At 41.9% G+C, this 24,960-nt stretch overlaps 1 protein-coding gene across 5 annotated transcripts in view; it reads right to left on the reverse strand.

The window, feature by feature from the left end:
* The window catches only part of TCP11L1 (t-complex 11 like 1), a 29,219-nt gene extending 7,706 nt beyond the window's left edge, over positions 1 to 21,513 (reverse strand). Inside the window, exons 1-8 of one of the 5 annotated variants that reach the window (XM_067532105.1) lie at positions 21,496 to 21,513; positions 17,813 to 17,915; positions 16,645 to 16,809; positions 9,626 to 9,758; positions 4,874 to 4,994; positions 4,057 to 4,277; positions 2,742 to 2,878; positions 2,071 to 2,267 (exon numbers count right to left, since the gene is read on the reverse strand). In XM_067532105.1, the coding sequence (XP_067388206.1) occupies positions 2,071 to 2,267; positions 2,742 to 2,878; positions 4,057 to 4,277; positions 4,874 to 4,994; positions 9,626 to 9,758; positions 16,645 to 16,798 (963 nt within the window). In that variant the 5' untranslated portion in view covers positions 16,799 to 16,809; positions 17,813 to 17,915; positions 21,496 to 21,513. The other 4 variants (XM_067532106.1, XM_067532103.1, XM_067532104.1 and 1 more) reach the window with 4 other exon arrangements.
* Positions 21,514 to 24,960: the final 3,447 nt, after the last annotated feature.

The following is a 24,960-nucleotide window of genomic DNA, read 5'->3' on the forward strand; positions in this document are numbered from 1 at the left end:
GAACAATTATAGAATAAGTTCCAGTGTTAGTAGCCGTGTTAGTCTGTATACAGCAAAAACAAAGAGTCCTGTAGCACTTTAAAGACTAACAAATTTCTGCAGGCATAAGCTTTTGTAGGCTGCATGCATGCATCTGACGAAGTGGGTTGCAGCCCATGAAAGCTTATGCCTGCAGAAATTTGTTAGTCTTTAAAGTGCTACAGGACTCATTAATTATAGAATAATCCTCTTACAGGAGAAAGATCTTCCTACACTGGTTAGTCAGTGGCTGGTTTATGCACTGAAACATCAGCGTTTGTATCCATTATACATTTTTATCCTATCTAAGGCAGACCCAAGGATAAATTTTAGTAAATATCTCATCCTAGTCCTTAGGGGACATTTGTTTCCATCCCAATGCCATTTACATTTATTAAAATTCAGCATGATAGGCAGTTTGTGCTCCAAAAAGACCCAGGGTTGCAACAACAGGGATTAGCAGGTCAGAACCAAGGTGCTTTAACACAGTTGTGCCTTGGTAAACTTGCACCGTGCCTGATTTTATCTAATGTTTTTATTCCCTCACTTTAATGAGCACTAAGTTAATTCACCAAAAGAAAAGAATGTTTTAAAAAATGCTTACATTTCATCTTTGAATTACTCAGCTTCTATACAGATGGATTTATTTCAAGAGAAATTAAAAAATATTCTTCTTTTAAGACAAAGTTAAAAATGTATTGGATTACTAGATTTAAAATAAAGCATGAGATATAAATTAATGGCTTACAGTGCACCAATCATAATTTACACTGAACAAAGTAAACTTTTGTAGCTCAATTCTGAACGTTAGTTTTCTGCACTCTACTCTCTCTCACACGTACGTCCCTCCCTCTTAAAAGGTAGTTACAGGGAAATACATTAGATGGTTCATAAGATATAAATTACAACCACCATAAAGGGGAAAGATTTTGAAGGGAGTTTATCGCAGGTAGGCAAGCAGCTGTTTGATTACTTATCTCAATGTCACAAGGTCACATCCCTCACCCTTCTCCTTTATCAAACTGAATACAATGGTCAAATTCAATGGAGTAACTTTAGATTTACAGCAGTACACCAGAATCTCTCTCCACTGCTTCTGCCATAAACTGAAGGTTGTAAATCTAGTTTAAATTCAGCGGTTTGGTTTCAGAATCTTCCCAGCAATGGACTAGCTGTCCAAGTCAAAGATAAGAAGGTAAGTGACAGTTAATGAAAGATATCAAGACAGAAAGACAGAGAATTCTTCTACTGTGAAATCCTAAACTCAGATCTATGCTGCAAGTCTCATACAAAAATAGCTATTAAATAGAGACATTTTTCATGCATAAAGCCAGACATTAGTAATCAAAACATTCACAGAGGAAGACCTTTCTACAGCAGTTCTCTTCTTTACAGTTGCTGCAACACACATAACATAATGCAGTTTACAAACCGCTGCAGTGAGTGTCCATGTGACAGTGTTAGAGAGTTATATGTATGTATAGAACCCACAGAAAACTACAAAATCATATACAGAAAATTCACAGTGGAACATACTAAATAAACACCTGATAAAAAGAATACATTATGATTTTTATTACAGTAGATCCCCACTGAGATCGGGACATTCCTGGGATGGGCACTTTGCATAGTAGATAATCCCTGTCCTGAAGAGTTTACAGTTTAAATACACAAGACAGACAAAGGATGGGAGGGGAAACAAAGGCACGGAAAAGGAAATGGCTTGTGCAGCAAACCAGAGGCACAGCCAGGAAGAGAACCCAAATCTCCTGACTCCCAATCCAGTGCTTTATCCACTAGATTATGCTGCCTCCTTCAGTTAAACTTCAGTTGTTGTTTGTTTGGTTTTTTTTGGGGGGGGTGGGGGGGAATGTATTTCAGAATGGCATTACTCTTTTACAAGAATTGCAAGAGTTCCAGTTAATTACTAAATCTTTTAGTATTTTATGCCCAGGACAAGATTATGGAGCCAAATGGTTTCTGCTACATCACCAAAAACAGTATAGAAAATGAAATAAAAGAAGCTAAGTCCTCTCTCAAACAAATACCTACTTCTGGGAAAGGCCTGTGCACGTGATCCCACTTAAGCAGCTTTAGATATGCCCAGTTCTGTACAGCAACAGGACATAACACAGGAACTCCACTAGCTGCAGCCCCACCACCACCAGGGTCAGGTGGATTTTTACACCTCAAATTGGCAAGATCATCTGATGCTTCTTGCAGCCAGTTGGTGACAAAGTCTAGAGAATCTGAAAAAAAGTGTTTTGGTAAAAAATCATCTTTTCAAGAGTTCAGGTTTCTCCCCCCCATATATAATTTTCAAATATACCACTAGTAGCTCTCCCAATGGTGCTAGTTACTAAGATGGATTTTATTTGCTTTAGGATTCAGAACTTCTGGAGGATACCAAAATAGACTGAACACAGATGACCTCATGGAGAGAAACCAAACTGTAGTCTGGCAGTACTACAGACTAGCATGTTGATGCTGATTTACAGGGTCATATGTTGTATTGATATCCTGGGTCTGGGTTTGTTTTTGGTTTTTTAAATGCAGAATTGTTGTTTAGTAAATTTCTCCAATTGAAGCCTAGGGACCAGGAGGTGTCACTATATGAATTATGGAACAATACACTGAAATACAGATTTTGGTGGTGTGTGCGCCCACATGCATGCGCCCTACATGCAAAGACACATAATTTAGAGGAAAGAAAAAAGTCATACTTGGCTGTTTCTCAAAAATCTTCTGAAACTTCTCTCTTTCATAGTCAACAGATTGCTGCATTAAATGCGGCCTAATGCTACTGACAGCAAAGTTAGCCATGTCCATTTTCATTAAGTCTAATACAGAGAAAATCGCTCTGCAAAGAAAAGAAAAGATGTTTGTTTTTTCAAGCAGGGCTACACATGTTTAAAATGTACATTTGCAAGACTTACTTAGCATACATTGTCCAAGGAAATGAGCCAGTAAGAACACTAAAAAGCATACTAAGGATTTACATAGAGCTTGAAGCCTGAGAAAAGAGAGCTGGAATAATGAGGCTTGTTCCCCTGTAAAGAAACTTCTAAGAATGTAGAAGAGTCCTTTTCTCAGATCAGTTCTCGAGACATGTGTCATCACATGCGGAATTCAGAAAAGACTTGAGTTCTCAGCCTAAGATGAGCCATGTCCCTATGCATATGTATACTGTGACCTGTCAACCTGTGCATCTATTCTCCGAGAGGGAGCAAAATAAATAAAAAGACCATGGAAAAGTTAACTTCAGTGTCTACTTCTTAAATGTAAACAACATTTCATTCTCCAAAAGGGTATTCTCCTCTAAGGAAATCCTTACTATTGGAGACTACAAAGTTAAGAAATGCCTGTATCAGGCAAGACACACACAGGGCTCAATACACTGCTGATGACAGTTAATAAAAATTCCCTATAGCTGTTAATAAAATTCCCTATAGCTGTTGATAGCTTGTTTAAATGAGACAGTAACAAAAACAGAAAATGATATTAGATGTATCCAGGATTTTCCAGTTTTAACACCAGATATATAGTCTTTTATTACATGTGAGAAAAGAGGCGGAAGAGAGTAGGGTGGAGGGAATTGGCTCAAGAAGAGCCTAAAACAGAGGGAACATTATTATTTTCTAAATTATTTAATATGTCAGCAGAAAGGAAAAGTGAACAAGGAATTCATGCTTTTTCTTAAGTCAGTCTCCCAATATCCAGGGAAAGATTCCCTTCCCTAAATATGGCATTTCAGAAAATGACTGTTTCCAATGACACAAAGCTACAAACAAATAGCTTCAGTCCATCAGAACCAAAAAGGTCCTCGCTAATGGCTGCTGGAATTTTCTTCTTTTTAAATTTTTTCCCCTCTGCTTGCTCTATTTTTTTCAAGAAAGAAATTTTTCCTAGCAGACTGTATATGCCATCAGTATGCACAGGTAAAATTCTGATCTTTAACAAGGACCAACAAGCAAATCTGAAATTAATTAAGTGATCCACAGTCTAATTCCTTGCAATTCATTAATGTAATTCCAGTACCTGAATAGTGGGACTATTTCATGAATGTCTTTCAGTTTCTTAATTTCTTCATCTCTAACTGGAGCACAAAGGGTCCCCATCATTCCAATGATGAATTCTGCCAGCTTAGAAATGTTCAAGGCCCCATTCATTGCCTCCTGCTTTATCAGATCCAGATCCAGAACTTCAGTAATCTGGTTTCTTAATCTAGTATGACCAGGCAGTAAGAAAGATAGAAGTGCCTGAAGGAAAACAGTTTTCATTTTATTAGTTTTTCACAACAAACGTTATTGTTTCACCATTTTAACATGAAACTGAATAATAGTCTGAATTAACAACCAACTTCATACTAGATTTCTATGGCAGATGACATCTTATTTTTCAAGACATAGAGCCACCAAAATTGCATAGCATCTTTTTTAATCATAGTTTTCCTGCACTCTATACAGTGTTGGAGTTACTTAAATTGTAAACTCTTTGGGATGGATTTTTTTTTCTGGTGGTGGGAGGAAGGGCGCACATGTATGCCGCACCAAACTTAGATTGAAGCCTCTAGGTGCTATTGTAACACAAATAATTAATGTCACATTTTGCTGCTACAACCTCAGAATTATTAAATTAACATTACCTGTAACCTTCCTTTCATCTAACATGATTTGGCATTTCTTGCTTTCACATTTGATTATTCCCTCCCCCCCCATGTGTGCATGCAGCCTACAGACAAGGACATCGTCACTTCTACGGAGTATTTTACCATCACTGTATAACAACTTTGTGTATACAGTTTATTTGTGCCATAGAGTTTCTGTAAATTACTTCTGATGTCATACATTCTTACCTCTTTAATCTCCCCCACAAGTTTAATTGAGTGATCATATGTTGGTGGATCTTCACTTAACTGGGCTTCCAGACAATCCCAAAAAGCTTTGTGTACAATCTCTTTTACTGTTTTCTCCAAGCTGTTGGTAACACAACAATATCAAAGGCTGATAGTCAGGGTGGACGGATTTAAATCAAGGCTATTTAAATCACCAAGAGAAAACTCACTGACTTAAATCAAGTTTCCCACTGATACTACTTCACATATTTCTTAAACAATGGTGCAAATCTGATCACTAAAACATGTTAATTTACAACATCTAGAAGGGTATACTTTGTGTAATTTTTTAGATTACTATTTCCTAAATTAATAAAAATCAAGTTCATAAGACTCATTGCCTGTGTCAAGCTGCTGATGCAGAAGCAGTATATTAGGAATGGTAAGAACTAAATCACACACAAACACAATAGCACTTATATTTTATTAAACTAAATCTTAAATGTTACATAAATGTTTCACATTTGCAATTGCAGCAGTCCCGAGTTGCTGGCTGACAGGTGTCCTTAAACTTTTCTTTTTTAATTTTCAAATTTTATTAACTCTAATAGACAAGTCATCACAACACTAAACGTACGCTATCCTTAAAACTTCTACAACTAGTTCTCATCTTCCCCACCTCCACTGTCATTTTTATTCATAGACAAACAGAAATACAAGTTTTCCTGCTGTTTCAACTCCCAGTCAATTTCTTAGCTTTGAGTGAATAATACCAAACAATGAAAATATTCTCTCTGTACCTACAGAGGAAGCTACTGCTGTGAAAAGTTGTCTTAGCAACTGAAGGAACTCTGTTTCAGGGTGCCTGGCTAATGATTTCCACTAATTCAGGGGAGTGTCTTTGTTCAAAACATCATCAGTAAACATGTACTGTTTAAATGGTTCCGCTCCAGCCCTGAAATGTATTATGACTAGCATAACTGAGGAGTGATTTTGAGATGCCCATGCCATGGCAGCACCATCTTCTTCAGAAGTTAGGCATCTTCCTTTATATCTGGGTCGAGAATGTTCGCAAGAAAATGAGGTGGAGTTAGTGCTTCATCCATTCGCTTCTTTATTGCCTGCAGTTTAACTTTCTTTCTGGTGAGGTATTTCTTTCTTCAATGTCTCTTGAAGTGCCTTCCAAATTTCAACATCAGCAGCAATGCAGCAACAATTTCACTGAAGCTTGTTTAAGGCTATGGATATAGGCTTCAGTATACTGAGCATATCCTCTATATTCCTCTTTAATCCAATGTAGATACTTTGGATGAGATACTTCCATCTATTTTATCACGGTTTTCTTCACAAAGTTTTATGAGAATAGGCCAGTTCTTAATAAATCGTTCAAAACGATCAACCACAGAATTCCATCGAACATTTTGAGGGAGAATTAGTGTGGATCCTCCTACTCTATTCAGTGAAACTGAAGCAAAATGGTTGTTACGGAAGTACTTTGCAACTTCAACAACATTTTCTTTATTCCTGGAGAAGATGTACTTAAGTCTTTGGCTAAAAGATGCATTAAATGGGCACTGTAGCCATATGTTATTATTAAGGAACATCCTTCCGATTTCTTCTAAGTATCTTCTCACCTTTGCCACGTTTGCAGCATTGTCGGTGACAAAACTGCACACGACAGTTGAATTTTTGTTCACAGTTTATTACAGCTTTCACTGCCACGTCTTTTAAATATTCTGTTGTGTGGGCATTTCCTGATGTATCTATTGTTTCTGAAAGATATGCAACCCCATCTTCTGTAGTCACATAGGCACATATTACTGGATCATTGTGTACATTGCTCTACTCATCAAGGCTTAAACTGGCAAATTTCCCCTCAGTATTTTTTGCACACTGTTCAAGGTCCTTCTCATACACTGTATCTAGCAACCTTCCACCAATGTCTGCTCTACCAGGTGGAGTGTAGCCTAGTTGTAAGGACTTAATCATGTCAATGAAGTGTTTATTGTTAATGCGAAAAGGAGAATTGGTGGCATAAATTAATGGAACAATCTTCTCATCTATGGTGTCTTGTTGGTATTTGCTGGTCCTTACTAACAACCCATCCATAATGGTGGTTTTACTGGATGATTGAAGTCTTTTGCTTGCTACTGATACTTTGCTGTCTGAAATACATTTATAGTTGCAGCACTGCTGCTAAAAGTTCCAATGGATGACTCTGAAGTTGTTGCAGATAGCCAGTTACAGTCAAAGTCTCTTATGCTTAAATGGGATTCTGAAACAAAATTAAAAAATGATTTTGAATAGTCGTTCTTCTCAGTTCTTCTCACTCTATTATTCAGTTAATCATTTACATTTTTTTCCATCAAGGATGCAGATCCGACCCCAAATTACCAAAAAAGCGAAGACTGACTGAACTTAGAGTGCACTTAATTTTGGAGTAAGCCCCATAGAACTCACTGGCACTTCTGTTTTTGAGAAAACAAGTATAGGATGGGGTTCCCTTGGGAAAGCTGAGTTATACTGAAGTAAAATAGGGAACAGATTTATGGCATCACCATTATGGTCTGTGGCCATGATGTTCCAAAATAAGGGGAATGTATTATGTAATATAAAATAAGAAAATGACACCCAGTGGCAACTGGCAACTCTAGATTTCTCTTACTGCAGCTTTCTGTACCGTATACTTGGGTGATAAGATTCTAAACCTAGTTAACTAATTAAACAAGGCAAAAGGATTCGCTAAGCTAAACTTTTTTTTCTAGCAACATCCAACAGAGCAAACAGTTTGGGAATTTATTTGTTAAATCACACTTATACTAAAAGGCATAGAGAGAGTCTTGAAGAATGATGCATTGCAAAGTGAATTATTTATGTTACTAACCAGTGGATCCACATGGTTCTTCAGACATATCCACATCTTCATCCACATCATTTTCTCCCAATAAGCAGTTTTCATGATGTTTCATTCTTGCAACTAGGCCCTTCATCTCCTTCTTGCACTGCTTACACTTAACACATTTTCCTTTTTTACCGAAGGAAGGAATTTCTTCAAAATATTCCCAGATAAGGTCTTTCTTATGCCCAGAAGCCATGACAGTTCTTATGTGGCAAAAGTGTGGGGGAATATAGGAAGCTGTGTGTGTACTGAATAATGTCTTCACTTTTTCTTTCCAGTCCACTCCACTGTTCCTTTCTACTCTGCTTCCGTCCTTTGTCTCTCTGTCTTTAAGACAGTGTCTTAACTAACTCCTCTGCCTTGCTTGGCCCAGCTCCACCACCACATAAGCACAGAACAACAACAACAATCCTATCCAACCTGTCTCTCTCTTTGCACATGTGACTTTAGTCTACTGAGAAACAAACTGAAAGCCCAGAACTTTCAAGAAGCAAGAGCTGATAGTTAGGCTGGACAGACTAGAGCCATTGATTCATTTTTATGAGATTAAGTGTAGGTTTAGCATGTTTGTGATGAGATTTAATTGTAACTTATTTTTTAAATGAGAATTTAGTATTTTATTGACGATTTTTAAAAAAAATTTAAAAAATCTGATTTAAATAAAAAAATTTGTTTTAAATTTTTTTTAAAAAAAACCATTGATTTTTATCCACCCTGCTGATAGTTAGTATCTTATATGTAATGAATTAGAAAGTCTTAGAGGAGAAGAAAACTGCCATTTTAATCAGACACAAAAGTAAAAAAACTGGAATTATTTGTCATGGCTGACATCACAAGTGAAAAGATGCACATATACAGAGCAGGTGAAAACAAACAAACCCAAACAAACAGAAAACCAACCACATAAGACCTTTAAAAGCATCCAGCAAATGCTGCTTCTAAAAGTAACCTATGAAGAGAAGACACATCACAAAAATCTTAATTTATTTCATCTCCACTTGAACAACATCAGTGTTTCTTAGAAACACATAACCCAATTAACTTCCTAGAAGCAGTACAAGTCCTTTGGGTAAAATCTGAAAAGTGAAACCATAATGTAATAGAATTGAAGTATTTCTTTCACAACCAAGGGCACAACTCACTACTTTTCAAAATACCTGAGTATTAAAATACTTTTACTAAGTACGGTCAAATTCAGAGTTAGCATAAATAATCCCATTACTTCAACAAAAAATTACAAATTTGAATGTTTTGATTTAGCTTCTCAGCTTCAGTAGAGTTACACCTGTTCATACCAGATCTTAATGTAGCCTTGATACATGAATCACTGAAGTTCAGGCAAATCCTGAAAGCAGTAACCATTTGTTCCAAGAGCAGTCTAAGGGTATGTCTACACTTCAAATGCTACAGCTGTACTGCTGCAGCACTTCATTGCAGACATTACCTAAGTTGACAGAAGGGGTTCTCCCATCAGTGTAAGCAATCTATCTCCTCAAGAGTCAATAGCTAAATTGACAGAAGAATTCTTCTGTTGACCTACTGCTATCTACATTGGGAGTTATGCTGTCTTAAGAACACGGTTCAGGGGTGAAGATTTTTCACACACCCGACCAACACAACAGTTAAAGTGACCAAATTTTCTAGTGTAGACCAGACCTATGAGTCAACCTTAGAGAGATACAAAGGAAGAGGATGTTGAAGAATAAAATAGTGGTGCTAGAATGAAGAAGTGGTGAAAAGATATATTACAATACATTACAACACATTACAATTCTTTTCATGGAATTTTTGCCCAAAAGGATATGCATATTCCATTACCTACATGCAAAGGATTGATATAAATAGCTATTTATTTCTATCAGTAACCATCTTACCTGCCTTCTGGTAATTCAGCTTGTTTAATCTGGAAGCCTCCATTGACAACAATTTCATGTGCTAACACCATATTGGAAACTCCTTTCGCTGCTTCCATCAGCTCTTCCACCGACACAAGCCGAGGGGGACTTGCTGTAATTAACAAATACCTGACATTTAATTATTCCTTCAACAGTTGGGAGTAAGATTCTCCTTCACCCTTCTGGGTCCATTCCACCAGTTGGCCAGTATAAAAGGGATACAGAGCCAGTAGACATAATGTAGCTTGCGTATCTCCCATAGACTTACTTATGTTGCCATACTGGGGCGTCTCCACTGTGCTGTGTTGATGGGAGACATCCTCCGGCTGATGTAGCCTTACTCCTTTCGGGGTGGTGGGGTGTGGATTAATGGCATCGACCGGAGAGCATGTCTGGGATCAATTGAGTGGGTCTCCACAGCCTGCTCAATCAATCCCACTGCATCCATCTGTGCAGCCCCGGCAGTGTAGACATACCCTCAGTCACCAACTAGGTGCAACATACCTGCAACCTCTGCTGCATCAAGTCCCTCCTTAAAACACACCTCTTCTTTTTAGGGCTATAAAATCAAGTCATTCCCATAGTGAAGGGACCAAGCATTTCTACAAAATATGCAAACAATATTTTGGGGGCAACAAGATGCCTACGAAACCTCACCATTCAGTCCTGGATATTTCCACTGCATCCTATTCCCCCATTTATCATGTACACATTGCCATTTGGATTATACATTTTTCAAGGTAGGAATTTCATCTTCCTAAGTACCTGTAAAGCACTTACACCACCACCACGAGCACTATGCAAGAAAACAGCTAGTTACATCCCTTCTCCGTTTCTTGAAACCAGGGTCTTGCCATTCCTAACTTGCTAATGATCTCAAGGCCTAGCCTGTGTGCTGATGTCACAGGTCTTCTCCTTCCATTCATCTCTGTATGCTCACAATGGGACTCCCTATCCTAGAGCATGGCAAGTAGCCTGAGACTTTGGAGTGGTATGAGCACCACTACGCATTAGAAAGTGCACAAATGAATGGGAAGCAGTAGTGCACCAGGACACCACACAGACCAGGCCCAGCTTTCACTAGGTAGTAAAGGAAGGAGGCCACTGACTATAGAAAGTTGGGAGCTGGAAGGTCACTGGGTGGGGTAAGTCAAGCCTTGAAAACAGCACCAGCTGCCTGAACATATTGGGAACTAGAGCTCTAATTTGTCCTGACTTAGGTTATAACATCCCAGTGGGCCAGGGCTGATATTGCTGTGATACAGAATGTGCCATTAGCAGCACGTAGCAATAAGAGCGGCGATGATGATGATATAATAATAAATGCTGATTAAGAAAGTAACTCTGAACCCACTAAAGTCAACTGGAGCTTTGCCGTTGACCTTCTTAGGAGCAGGATCCCCCCCAAGTTGTGCTTGTAGCAGCACTGATATCAGTGCTAGCAACAGAGAGACAGGGGAGGCATGTAACAAACTATTCTGCGTAATAGAGTGTGACTTCCCAAAACTGAGAAGAAAAGGGAACAGAGCTCTTCTCTGGTTCAATCACCTGTGAGAAAAGACCAGATCATTAGGGCCATCAGGTGAATCAGGACTGGCCAGATTTCTCCCAATTGGACTAAAGGAAGATAAAGAACAATGGAAAGCAAGGATTGGCTGCTCCGTCACCCTGCAATTGTGATAATCCTGTTGCTTCAATTCCAATCTTGGCAAAAAACATTTTATATATATATATATATATATATATATATATATATATATATATATAATATTACTTACACACACATACTTCCAATACTGAGATAAAACCCCTTGATCCATACTAATCACACATTGGGTTAATTTGCAAGATATTTTTTTAGATAGATTAATAGGCTTACTTGATTGGGTTTACACTAGCAGCAACCTTCAACATGGAACAGCCCTTCAATTAGAAGCCTTTCCCCAATTATTGCTATACAAAGTATCATTTATTTAATAAAGAATTACCTGGGCCACTTTGTCATAACATCTCTTCAATTCACCCAGCACTCTATACACTTGCATCTTGCTGCCTGGGGTTTGATCCTGCACAATGCCTGTGAGTACTTCAGGGTTTGAAGTGATGAGCAGACAGGCAGTGCAGTGAGCCTGCATTTAAATCAAAGTGCTATCGCCTGATTGCCAAATTACTCCTGCCTAATTGTAGGAGTAAAAACTAAGAAGTGAGCCCATAGCTAAGCACCTCATTTATATGCTGAAGAATGCACTTAAGCACACCTCTTCAGACCCTGCACCGTAGCCCCGTCTTTACCCAGCACGCATGACTTACTACCTCTGAGTGCAGAGGACTATGCCTAAGGCTACGTCTACACTATCGCCTGTATCAGCAAAATTTGTATTGCTCAGGATGTGAATATTCCACCCACGAATGACCCAAGTTACACTGACACAGGTGCTCGTGTGCACAGCATTATGTCGGCGGGAGAACTTCTGCTGCCGACACAGCTTCTGCTGCTGGCGGAGGCAGTTTTTTTATGCCAACGGGAGAGTTCACTCCCATCGGCACAAAGCATCTTCACCAGATGTGCTGCAGTGGTGCAAGGGCCACTGCAGCGCAGTATGTATAGACATGGCCAAACACTTGACTTGTGCCTTCTCAGCATGCTGCAGAACGTGTGTGAGCTCTGTCTGCAGGATGTCTTGCAGTGTTTAGAACATAATTTCCATAGGGAACGTCTCCTGTGTTTGACAGAGCACCATGCACACCGTCAATGCTCAACAAATAATTAGCACTGTTTTTAAAAAACTAAACAAATAATGTAGTCAATGGCTCAAGACATAATTGAACATAAGAACGGCCATACTGGGTCAGATCAATGGTCCATCTAGCTCAGCATCCTGTCTTCCGACCGTGGCCAATGCCAGGTGCTTCAGAGAGAACGAACAGAACAGGTAATGATCAAGTGATCCATCCCGTCACCCATTCCCAACCTCTGGCAACAGAGGCTAGGGACATTTCAGAGCATGGTTTTATATCCCTACCCATCCTGGCTAATAGCCATTGATGGATCTATCCTCCATGAACTTATCCAGTTCTTTTTTGGACCCTGTTATAGTCTTGGCCTTCACAACATCCTCTAGCAAGAAGTTCCCCATGTTGACTGTGCATTGTGTGAAGAATTTGACAGTTTTTTTACAAATATCATCATTGAGGTAATTCTGCTTCTTTAGCCATAAGCAGAAAACATATCCAGGGGAATTCCCATTTGCTTTTTCATTTGTTTTACCTATAGAGGCTTGATAGTCATATCAGACTTGTCAGAGTCAATAGACATATCCTATCCAACTTCTACATTAAAAAGACACCAAACCAGAAAGACCATACTCTGGCAATAAACTTTGATATAACATGACCGTTTGGAAAAAATGTTGGTCACTTCCTTCTAGCATTAGGATTGAAAATGTTTCCAGCCCTATTAAAGCTCATTAATTTTCAGACTTAAAGTATGCTACACAGACTGGCAGAACCAAAAGCTGAGACACCCCTACACTTGACCTCTTTCTGGGGGTGAAGGGGTCTTTGAAGGTTTCCCTCACTTAGGGAAACAACAACTATTAATCTATAAACCAAAGACTACAACCATCCAGAAAGTTGAGCAGATGGATTGGATGACGTATTAAAAAAACAAGCGTGCATACTATATGAGGGCCGTATCCTGTAAGTACTTAGGCCTTGTCTACACTAGAAAAATAAGCTGACCTAACATGTTGACTTATAGCAGATGTCCACACTACCCTCCTTGGGTTGGTGGAGTGCGTCCTCGCCAGGAGCGCTTCCACTGACCTAAGCGGGGCACTGTGAGGAGCGGAGATCCCGGTGTCTCAGGCCCTTGCCGGGAGTCCCACATATTCCCAGTGGGCTGCCCCAACCCCTGTTCCCCATCGGGAGCCAGCCCCAGGCTTTTCCACTACTCGTTTCCAGGGGGAAGCCACCCATGGCATCTCGCCCCTGAGAAGTGGGGCCTAGCTGCTCAGCTTCTCCCTCCCCACTGCTCCCCCAGGAGCCAGGCAGCTTTGTCAATTTCACAGCTCAGCCAAGGCTGCCCTGGTTCCTGGGCTTCTCCCTCCCTGGTTCCCCACAGAGCCAGGGGAACCTGCTAAGGGCTTCTCCCCGCCCGGTTCCCCATTGGGAACTGGGCAACCATGTCAATTTCACAGCTCAGCCATATCAACACTGCAACGCTGTAACTAAGCTGACATAAGCCCTACACCTCTCATTAAGGTGGTTTTATTATGTTGGCATAGCAGGGGAATTACATCTGTCAGAGGAGCATTTTAGTCTGTACACCTCCACTGTTTTGTCGACAAAAGCTGACTTTTGTCGACAAAACTCTCTAGTGTAGACCAGCCCTTTGACACTCAAATATTCCCCTCAGGTCAAATGACTAAAGTTACTCAGATGTGTATTCGAAGGTAGACAGACAGACCCTTGGTTAGGATCAAAGGCATGCACATGGTACATATGTAGAATACACTACTCTACTGGTTCTGGCTCACAGGAATGTCAGGTGCAAAGGTTTGACATTTATTAATATCTTGCGCTTTCCTTCCTCTCTCCCTTATAGGTATCTCCAGGCACAAGCAGACCTTGTGACCACAGGATATCTATCCGTGTTTGCCTGGGGGTTTTCAGCAGGGGTCCCCAAACTACGGCCTGCAGGCCACATCCAACCCACTGACACATTTTGGCCAGCCCACTCCCCACTCCCAGCCCCGCACTTCTCCCACATGGGCCCAGTGCACCACTCCTGGCCCCAAGCAGTGCCACACAGCAGCTGCCCCCACCCCCACCCCATCCCACCCCCACATGGGCCTAGGGGTGCCCTGGCTGAAGCCGCACCACTCCCGGCCCCAAGCAGTGCCACACAGAAGCTGCTCCCCCATCCTGGCCCCTGCTTCCCCCCCACCCTTCTCTCACATTATATGGGCCCCCCAGCGACTCCGGCCCACCATATGAGCAAGACTGAGTAGTGTGGCCCTCACCACTGAAAGTTTGGAGATCCCTGGTTTTCAGCAACAATAGAGTTTAAAGTAGAGGTAGATTTCGCACACTAATGGAGGGTGTAAAAGACACTATTTCAAACATTCATAGGAGCCTCCATATGACCAAGGGTTATTCTACAACAGTTCCTCAATCTGTGGTATGCGTACCTCTGGGGATACATGAGACACAGGCAGGGGGTACCCGGGGAAAAACAGAGTGAAAGGGAGGCGGGCGGCAGCTGCTGACTTCTGGGGAAGCCAGGCGGCAGCAGCCCGCTTCCCACCCGGTCTCAGCTCCCAGCTGGGAGGCGTGTGGCAGCCCTCGGCTTCTGAGGAAGGCGGGTGGCAGTCCCCGGCTTCCTGCCCAGTCACAGCTCCCAGCGGGGAGGTGGGCAGCAGGTGCTACAGTCTCGGGAAGCCAGGCTACAGCCACCCACTTCCCGCCCCGGTCCCAGCTGGGAGGCAGGCGGTAGCTTTCTGCGTCTTGTGAGATCCAGCTCGGATTGGGTGGCAGTTGCCCACCTCCTGGGCTGGCTCTAGGCAGCAGCCGCCTGCAACTTGCCCAGGTGGCAGCTCCCCTCCCTGGCTCAAAGCCCAGAGCCCAGAAAATGTGTCAATTTCACTGCTCTAGCTGAGCCATGAAATTGACAACTATGACAGCCCCAGATTTCACCAGTTACCCTAATTTCCTCTCTCTCTCATCCTCCTTTCCCTGTCTCTCTCTCACCCGTTCCTCCTCTCAAATCTATGGCAAAAAATTTGGCACGGCGCTTTACATTCCGTAGCATTGGCATGCCACTCAAAGCCTCCTAGTTTTGGCCAACATCACCTCTAGCTCAGGCACATACTTGAGTTGCGCACGCCTGGTGTAAAGGTGGTAACCCTACCCACACTAGATCGGACATCTGTCATATTATGGCCTAATATACTCAGCCCTCCTTCCAACATATGGCTCACATTAGTCTGTAAATATAAAATCCCGTGGAAAATTAAGTGTTGGGGTACTTATTAAAATTTTCAGAAGTTAGGGGGTACTTGCTACTGAAAAGGTTGAGAAACACTGTTCTGTAACAACACTCCTACCCATCCTCTCCCACCCCACAAAACACAGCACCAGAAGGTTTACAAGAAGCCTGAATGTTGCTCCTTCCAGGCAACAGAGGGAACTGCTAAAGGAAGGGACACAAAGCTGTTTTCCCCACCACACAGAGGCTGGCCAGGATGTGTAGTGTGCCTCTGAGACCCTGCTAGTTTGGGGCCTAAATTTGGATCCCTGTACTTTGCAAAACAACCTAATAAAAAAGCACAGAAAACAATTCTTTAGAAAGTGACAAATGGCCAAATTCTGAAGTCCTTATTCATACAAAACTCCCACTGTTGCAAAAAGTGAACTGAAGGAACAACTTCTCTAGGAGGATGTGGGTGGTGATTTTACGATGGAAGGAAAGTCACATGTAGGGTGCAATCTTGCAGTGCTGGGCATCTTCCACAGACATTGGATAGAGGGCACCTTTCAGGATCAGGATTTAAATAAGCAAGGGCAGTAAAATAATGATCTGACGACAAAGGGAATCCAAGACTTTTTCTAGTGATAGGAAGTAAATTCCAGAATTGAAAACTATAATTAACTGGAATGAATGCCCAGCATACTTTAGGGAAAAAAATGTTTGTTTTTAATTCTGTTACTGTAGCCTGATCAATGCAGCACAGAAGGAGTGCCTGAGGTGTGCATTAACTTATGGGCTGCTTCACAGCACAGAATAGCCAATGACATTAAAGAAAAAAAATGTTTGCAAAAATATTTGCTTCTGCTTTTTAACTGTTAACGAATGATCAATACAATAAATTAATTACACAATAGTTAAATAAACAATAATTGCACTGCCCCTAGTGAGCCTTGTAAAAGAATCTAAAAATTTATTTTCACAAGAAAAATATGTTTTTGTACTTTTTCATTTTAACAGATTTGCTTACATTGAACTGTGTTCCATCTGTGTGGACTTGAGGTACTCTGTCGTATCCTTTTTCTCATAGACTGATCTGGGTTGTTTAAGCAGTCCTCTTGGCTATCCTCTGAATCACTTGATTTTTCTCCACTTGTATGTGGAGTGTCAGGATCCTGAGACATTTTCACTGTTTCTTTTTTTAGGGAAGAAAAAAAAATTAACACAGAATGGAGCTGAATTGCAATATCAGGAAGAGAGTATATCCAAACAAAACAAAAACTGAATCAGCAAAATTTCCTGTACAGTTATAGATAAATCAGCATCAGAGATCCTCCCTCTTGAACTCTTTATTTTGAACCTTTTAAAATAAATCTTTTCAATACAGTTTTCATCATTTATTCAATATTTTTGTTCACAAGTCCTCAAAAATCTGAAACTGTTTCCTTCCCATAATATACATGATCGAGAAAAACAAACAATCTGGTTTGTTGCTAATGAGGGCTTGACTTTTAAAATATGTATTAAAACGTGAGAGAGAACCCTGAAGCAATTTTATGCACATAAAATACTTGGATTTTGAAATGAGAAGAAAAGTTGATTACATTTTTAACCTACCATTTTAGACATTATCCCTGCTAAGGAGTGTAATAAAATGTTTTGCTCATGTTCCAGAACAGTAGTCAAATTCTGCAGTAACCCAATGGAACCTACTTGAAGACAGTGAGGTAAATCAATGCAGAATCTGACTCCTAAATTTTAATTCTATGCAAGAAACATGATCCACACAGGGAAGTTAAGAGGATTTATTAAAACTATAAAATAAATCTCCAAAACTACTAATTTATTAAATGTTGGAGTTTACAGCATAATATCACATCACAAACACTTTGGATGCCGCAAAAAATGGCATTTGTAAAATATGTTGACCTATTCAATAACTTTACTTCAACTATCTCACACTCACTCTTTCCTCTGAAGGATGTAATTTCCATGTCTTCATTTTAAAAACTACCTACTATACATTAAAGTTAGGTTCACTGGTTGTGGCTTCAGATAATGATTATAATACCCAGCTCTTAAATGGAAAGCTAGAAACATTTTTAAAAAATCATCTCTCTGAATTCAAATATCCAGCATCTCCCCAACCTCCTAATTTCACAGAATATCATCTGCATGAAAATAAAGACAGAACTTACTTTTTCACTTGTCTCTGGACCACAGGCTGCAAAAGATGAAAAAGTCAGGCTGTCAGCAAGAGAAACTGTCCCAGGAGCACCTTAAAGGCTAATAAAGGCAGGCCTGTGTGGGTGAGAATGCAGCAGAAAGCAATACAGAGGAAATTCAAGAAGCTGCTCTGAGTGTTTATATAATAATTAAAAGAGTGAACCTGCTATATCCTACCTCCCTCATTTTAGACAAGATGGCAGGAAAACTCAATGAGTTCTTGAATTATTTTGTATTACAGTACTGCCTAAAGGGCCCCATGGTGCGAGATGCTATAGACATTCATGTAGTAAAAGAATCCTCTGCCCAAAAGAATTTACAATCTAAAGTGCCAAGACAGATAGAGGTTATGAGGCAGGAAGTATTATTAGTCCCATTTTACAAATGGGAAAGTGAGGCACAGAGAAATTAACTTATCTACGGTCACACAGGAAGCCTATGGCAGAGCCAGTAATTGAACCCAGATCACTTGTGTTCCAATCCAGCATTTTAGTCACAAGACCAGTCTTGCCCCAATCTGTAAATTGTGCCCGGGAGAGGAAAAGCTATGCAACCCGTTTCACTCTGCGTCCCTGTACCAGCACCAGGATCGCTGGTCATCTCTGTACCACATTTCTAATTACTTGACCCATCCAAGCTCCATATACAGGACTCCATCCAGTGCAAACACACCAACAAGTAGAGGCCACATCATCATGTCCTGGAGTCCATATGGAATATGGTTCTGTAACCTACATGGATCTGCAGCCAACTTCCTTGCCCCATGGCTAATGCAAGAGATAACCTGAGCTTTTTGCTATACTGCAACAGCAGCCCCAACCAAGTTCCAGAGCCAGCATATGAGAAAGCCAAGGAGGGCAAGATATCAGGATGTTCAAAGAGCAGAAACGGTAGAGCATAGGATATCAGGCCTGGAGAAGGAGGGGTCACAGCTACAGTGAACAATGCAGCAATTAGGAGAGGAGGTTGGATGACAAAGAAGCATGTAGAAGATGAGTACAATGATGGGTGCTATAGAATAACCTAACATGGATAAGATAGACTTGTTAAACAAATAGGAGAAAAAAAACTTGAAAATAATTTCAATTCATTTTTGTTGGAAAAAAGCGTTAATGCAAATTTTCCCCAAATATATTCAACAGATAGGAGCAACAATCCAATCTATCCATCCACATAATGTGATTTACCCTACAGTCCTTTGAAAAATGGCTTCCAGAAATTATGAATCTGAAGTGCAAGCATGGCTGTATTAAAATCCATCTCTCTCTTTTTATACATCAACACAGTATCAGAGTTTGTCACAATCATGAATGAATTTTTAATTTCACAACACCCCTGAGGAATAGGAAAGTATTATCCTTATGTTACAGATGGGGAAATTGAGGCATGGAGTGGATTAAGTGATTACTCAAGTTTACACAGAGCCAGGAACATAACCCCAGGTCTCCTGAATCCTAGTCCATCACCCAACCTACTAGACCACCCTTGTTATGCTACAGACTGCACTCTAATTGGTCTGTCTCCACAAACTAAAAGACCAGAAGATACATGAAATTGTGTAGCCTGGAGAGTATATAAAATGAAAATTATTCTCCACGTTTTGTCCGTGCAGTGTCGCTTTGAAGAACTTCTATGCCACCTAATCAAAGACCTTTTCTGCCTTTGAGGCAGTACTTGTTTGGTTAGTGTAATTTGCAATGGTCTGTTTTCACTAGATTGTTACTATTGTCTGCTAGAATGCATCTAGAACTACTCCCATTTTCACTGGGCAAATAAGCTTAACAATGCCTCTTCTAAACCAACTACCCACATTTTTTGTAGTGTTTAGAATCCCTTCAATTAAATAAAAGAAGTCTGTTTCATTGGACTTTTCCTTGCCTTCGTTTGAATAAAAAGAGAAATACATTTAAAATATTAATTTTTTTAACTTAATAATACATTTCATTGACATGGCTCATTTCATCCAAGGACCTCAAACTGTCCTGTAAATATGAACAATGTTAAATAAATGTTGCTGAGTCTGAGGTATTATTCCCAATTTTACAAATGGGATACTAAGCCACAGAGATGTTTAGGTCCCAATCCTGCAGTGAACTCCATGTGAGCGCTAGGGTTTGTTCAGGTGTAGCTCATTACGTCAGTAACAAAATTACACATCAAGTCACCATCCAGGTTGAACAAGTCTCTTGACTTCCCAGCTAGATAATCCTCACTCTTTAATAAGCGTCTCACCCAAAACCCACTGACTTCAATGGAAGTCTATTGATTTCTGTGGCCTTTGCATTGGGCACTATTCACTGAATAAGAACCCCACCTACAACTTCATAAAATAATAGTAGCAGTGAGCACTATTTGTTCTCCTTTTTAGTAAACAAGCCAGAGAGTCATGGGCTATTGACAGTGCTTAATTTGTAATGAAAGACGAGCCGGAGCTCAAGCAATATTTTTACTTTCTTAAGTGATGCGACAAGCCCAGAGGTGCCAGGGCTGTGAACCACCAAGCCTAGAGGTTAATTAAGCACTGGCTCTAGACTGGCAAGGCAAAATGAGCATGCAGAAATGGTTAACATTTACCTGGTTTTATTAATCCTTCCTCCCACTCCCATAATGTGATGCCCTAGGACACACTAGGCTGCCGGAGCTGACCGACTGAAGTAAGGCAAAGGCTGGAGTGATTTGATTTTTGTCCACAGCACGGCCTGATTGTCCTAACGGTTGCTTTGGGCTACAGAAGAACAGGCACGCTGGAGTCCAGCCAACCCGCAGCAGGATGGGAGGAATGGGCCTTTACCCACAACCCGGCTGCTCGCCTCAGTGATCAACCCCCCAGCCAGCCAGCCAGCCCGCCCCCTGCCCGCTAGGCCGGGCCAGAACGTCAACCCCGAGAAGTGAACCAGGAACGCAGCCGAAAGCGGGGCCTAGACCTACCCTCGGGGCCCTGACTCAGCACAGCCGCTGCTCCCGGGCAGGCACACGGGGGCCTTTCCGCAGACCGGCACCGAGCCCGCCAGCCGCTCCCCAACCAAAGCGCAAGCTTTGCAGGGCGGCTCCCCCAGCAGGGGCGGGGAGGGGGGGATGCGGGACGGAGCTGCCTTTGTGGCCCGCCCCCGTGCACCGCCCCACACACACACACGGGCGGGCAGCCCCGGCCTCTGTCTCCCCTGCCCCCGCGGGGACGCGGCTGCTGGCGCAGCTACCAGACCAGCAGCCAGGCTCCGCCGCGCCCCCCGCTTACCTGGGGCTGGAGCCAGGCGGAGCCCTTTGCGCCAGCAGGAGGCACCGGCGGCAGCAACGCGGAGGAAGGGGAAGGGCGAGCGCCCGCCCGGGTGCGGCTGCAGGTGCAGCTCCCCGCCAGCCGGGGCCCCGCCGCTCTGCAGAGCCGGCTAGCCACGGTGCCGCGCGCAGGAGCTCCGCCAGAGACCGGGAGCCGCCCGCCCCGCGCAGGGCGCCGTCATGGCTCGAGGCGGGGAAACATGAGTCATCGCAGCAGCAGCCGCAGCCTCTCGGGGATGGCAGAGGGGAGGAGGAGACGCTGCTGAGCCGCCGCCAGCCAAGGCGGGCAGGAGCGAGCCAGCCCAGCAGAGGAGCGCAGGCCCGCCGCCAAACCCTGCCCGCGGCCCCCCTACACGTGCTCCCTCCCCACTCCCAGCCTCACCTGCTGGCCTGTGGGGGCAGCGCTGCTCTTCTGCCACACCGCTGCAGCTAATACGCTGGGATTGGACTGAGAGCTGGCCCTAGGCTGACCCCAGCTGTCCTGATTTTATAGGGACGTTGCCAACCAATGGGGCTTTGTCTTATAAGGCACCTTTTACCTTCCCACCATTTTCATATTTGCTATCAGGTCAGCCTAGCCTGGCCAGGCTCCATCACCTCTCTGCTTCGGCATTGGGGGTGGGGGGTATGTTAATTTGTATTGCTATGAAGAAGAACCAGGGCCCACTCTCCTGGGTCAGTCCTCCTTTGCCTGGGTAGGTTAACGGGACAGATGAGTAGTTATCCTCCTTTTAACCAGCCCAACGTATTTCCTGTCATTCATGAACACCTTGTCTGTCCAAATATATAGGTGAGTGCATGGGTAGTGGTTCTCAACCAGGGATACGCAGGGCTATGTCAAGTTGCCTAGATAGTTGTCTAGTTCTACAACAGGCTATGCACAAAACACTAGCAAAGTCAGTACAAACTAATATTTCATACACATTTGTTTATACTCTTCTATATACTGTATCAGCGAATCTCAAACTGGGGGCAAGTTCATTTTAATAGAGGCACCAGGACCAGCATTAGACTCAGAAGGGGCCAGAGCACAAAGCCCAAGCCAGAAATTTTAAGTAAAGTGAAAGTTGGGGTACACAAGATAAATCAGACTCCTGAGAGGAGTACGCTAGTCTGGAAAGGTTAAGAACCCCTGGGCTAATAGGTGTAATGTCAAAAACTGCTGTCAGACAAAATTTGCTTTTTGGCTTGCACTGTCAGAATTTAGTAGGTGAATGTGCTTCACCCCACATCTTCATTTTCTACATGAAGTGCTAACTTTCTGGTCAGAAGTGGGCAAAACTGCTCTCTATTTCCCCTCCAAAGCTCCTCCCAGCTGGCCAGCTCTACAGCACATTGTGAGGTTCTCGGACACCACAGACTGGATCTGCTCTAGTACTCCTCTTATGTCTTTTATAACAATAAAAATCTCTCCTTTTAAAAGGGTGAAACCAAGCCACAGCATCGATTTGGCATGCTCCTTTTCCAAAACACCTCTCCCCGGCAGCTTCTGATGACAAAGTACACTAGAAAAACAGAAGAGGGTGAGTGGGGAAATTTTCTTTACAAAAGGAAAAAACCCTAAAAAAGCCAAACATCTGGTGTTATGAATAAAGGACGCTATATAGACAAGGAAATGTATTTCCTCTGTTAAAAAAAAATGGATCCCTTAATTCTATAAGTGCATCATTTTCCTTGCAGCTAAGCTACAGTGAGTTAATTTGATTCAGCATCTTATAAGGGAACACTAAAAGCACTAGATGACCTACCGTAAAATAATGTGTTTTACAAGCTCTCTTTTACTTACACACACCCCCAAAGTTCTGTCTGGAATCCTATGATCAGGGTAGAGAAGAATTTTACAGTGACAAAGTTAGACTTATTACAGCATTCAAATTGTTAATGCAGAGTACTTATTGCTGTCTACCCCTTTGTGGCCATGTGTGGTATAGCAGACTCTCATCTAGCATCCCCACCAGCTCCAGCCCTGCAGTAGTCTGCCTCTTTCTCCTGAAATGGCCCTGCAGTCCGGTCAATTATAGCATGTCTGCCCCTTATGGGGTAATAGAGTTCAACAAACAGGAATCAGAGGTCTTTACCTCAGGTTTTCATCCTCTGACTCTGGGCTCCATGGTCCTCACACTCTCCTCGTACAGCTTTCAGGAGTCCCTATCCCCTTACAGGAGGGGGCTTCAAACCACCTTCCCTGGTGGCTGGTAGGGGAATCCAGGCCACCCTACTCTTCTGGGTTCTCACCCAGGGATCCTGTAGTGAACAGGCAAGGGCTGTCATTGAGACATACTTACAGCACAGGGGGAGTCTTGAATCTTACTCACACCTACAGTTTGTTTTTCCAGCATGCAGTAAGGTGGAGTACTCAAATCAATGCACTTAAAAAAAAAAAAAAAAAAAAAAAAGAGCCACCGAAACAGAAGCATACCTGCATGGAAAATACAGATAAGTATGGACTGAGCAGCCATTTGTTGCACAGAAAGCTATATTAAATTAATGAAGATCACAGTCTGTATATAATGCTTATCTTGACTTCTATGGTATATGAAATTCTATGGCTTTGTGGAAGTGAGAAAGCAGCTGTCGTTTTATAGAAAAGATTATGTAATATTTGCATATAGGTGTTTATGTGCTCATTATCTAGTACTCCAGTAAGAACAGCAACCTTCAATATGAGGCACTCTGTGGACATCTAGCAGAATGATCCATTTCACAATACTCAATCTGATCTTGAACTATAGTACAAGGACCATTAATCTGCCGTATCTAAAATATGAGAATTCCTGAATTCTCATATTTACAGCTGTTAAGCACAGTTCAGTCTTAATGTAATTAAAAGTAACCTAATAAGAGAAGTATACCAATAGCCATCTTGTTTTAGCTGTACTGAATCGACACTATGTCCCACTAAAACAGAATTGTGTCCTAAAGTCAACTGACTTTGGATCCATTAGGTAGCATCAGCTATTTGTTGATCTTTCTTCAGGATAATTCATATTCAGGACCCAAGGTCATTGGAAGCTAGAGGAGCAAAGATCTAGTTTTTTGTCTCTTCAGTTCAGTAACCCTTTTTTGGCAATGGCTATTTGCATTATGGCACATTAATTAAGCTAATTTGCACCATCCTTACTCTGCCAAATTAAATATTAGATGGTATCTCAGTTACATTGTTCCACACTAATGAAAGCTAACAGCAATAATGCAGTTTAGAATTACTGTACTGCAAGGGATGTACATAATGAAGGGAAGATGTTTTATTGCCACAGCCCCAGTTCCAAGTAAGGGCAAAATTGGCTCCATGTCACTGCAGAGATTGACGACTACACTCCCTCTCTAATCTTTAATATCACAATAGGAAGATACATAGCAGCCTCCCGGGTTGCACAGCATTAGGCTTTCACTGTAGATTTATGTGGACAAGTCACATGTACACATTGTGGAACTCAAAATCCTCATGATGTTTGTTCCAAATCACTAACTGTAGCTACACGGTTCATACTAAGAATATCCCATCAGTGACTATTATTTTGCAGTAACCAAGATTCAGTAAAGCACTCATAGGTTGGCCCTTCATGTAGTTCTGCTTTTCTGACTAGGCTAGTTATAAATATAATCTTTTCTACAGCAACTCTAAAGCCATTAAAGTCAATGGGAGTTAAGGGTACAGAGCAGGATCAGACCCTTAATGATCAAAGTCATTCCCCCCCCCCCCATTAAGATTAAATTGGCATAAATTTGAGAAATTAAACGGGCACAATGAGTCATTTTAATATGACAACAGTTTAATTAGCAGTTGGATACAGGTTGTGGAAGACAGGTGTTTACACAGCTTTCTAGACTATAATGGTACTGCACT

The sequence above is a fragment of the Emydura macquarii genome, unplaced genomic scaffold, assembly GCF_026122565.2.
Source record: "Emydura macquarii macquarii isolate MOO-44397 ecotype Brisbane River unplaced genomic scaffold, CSIRO-AGI_Emac_v2 contig_3240, whole genome shotgun sequence".
NCBI lineage: Eukaryota > Metazoa > Chordata > Testudines > Chelidae > Emydura > Emydura macquarii.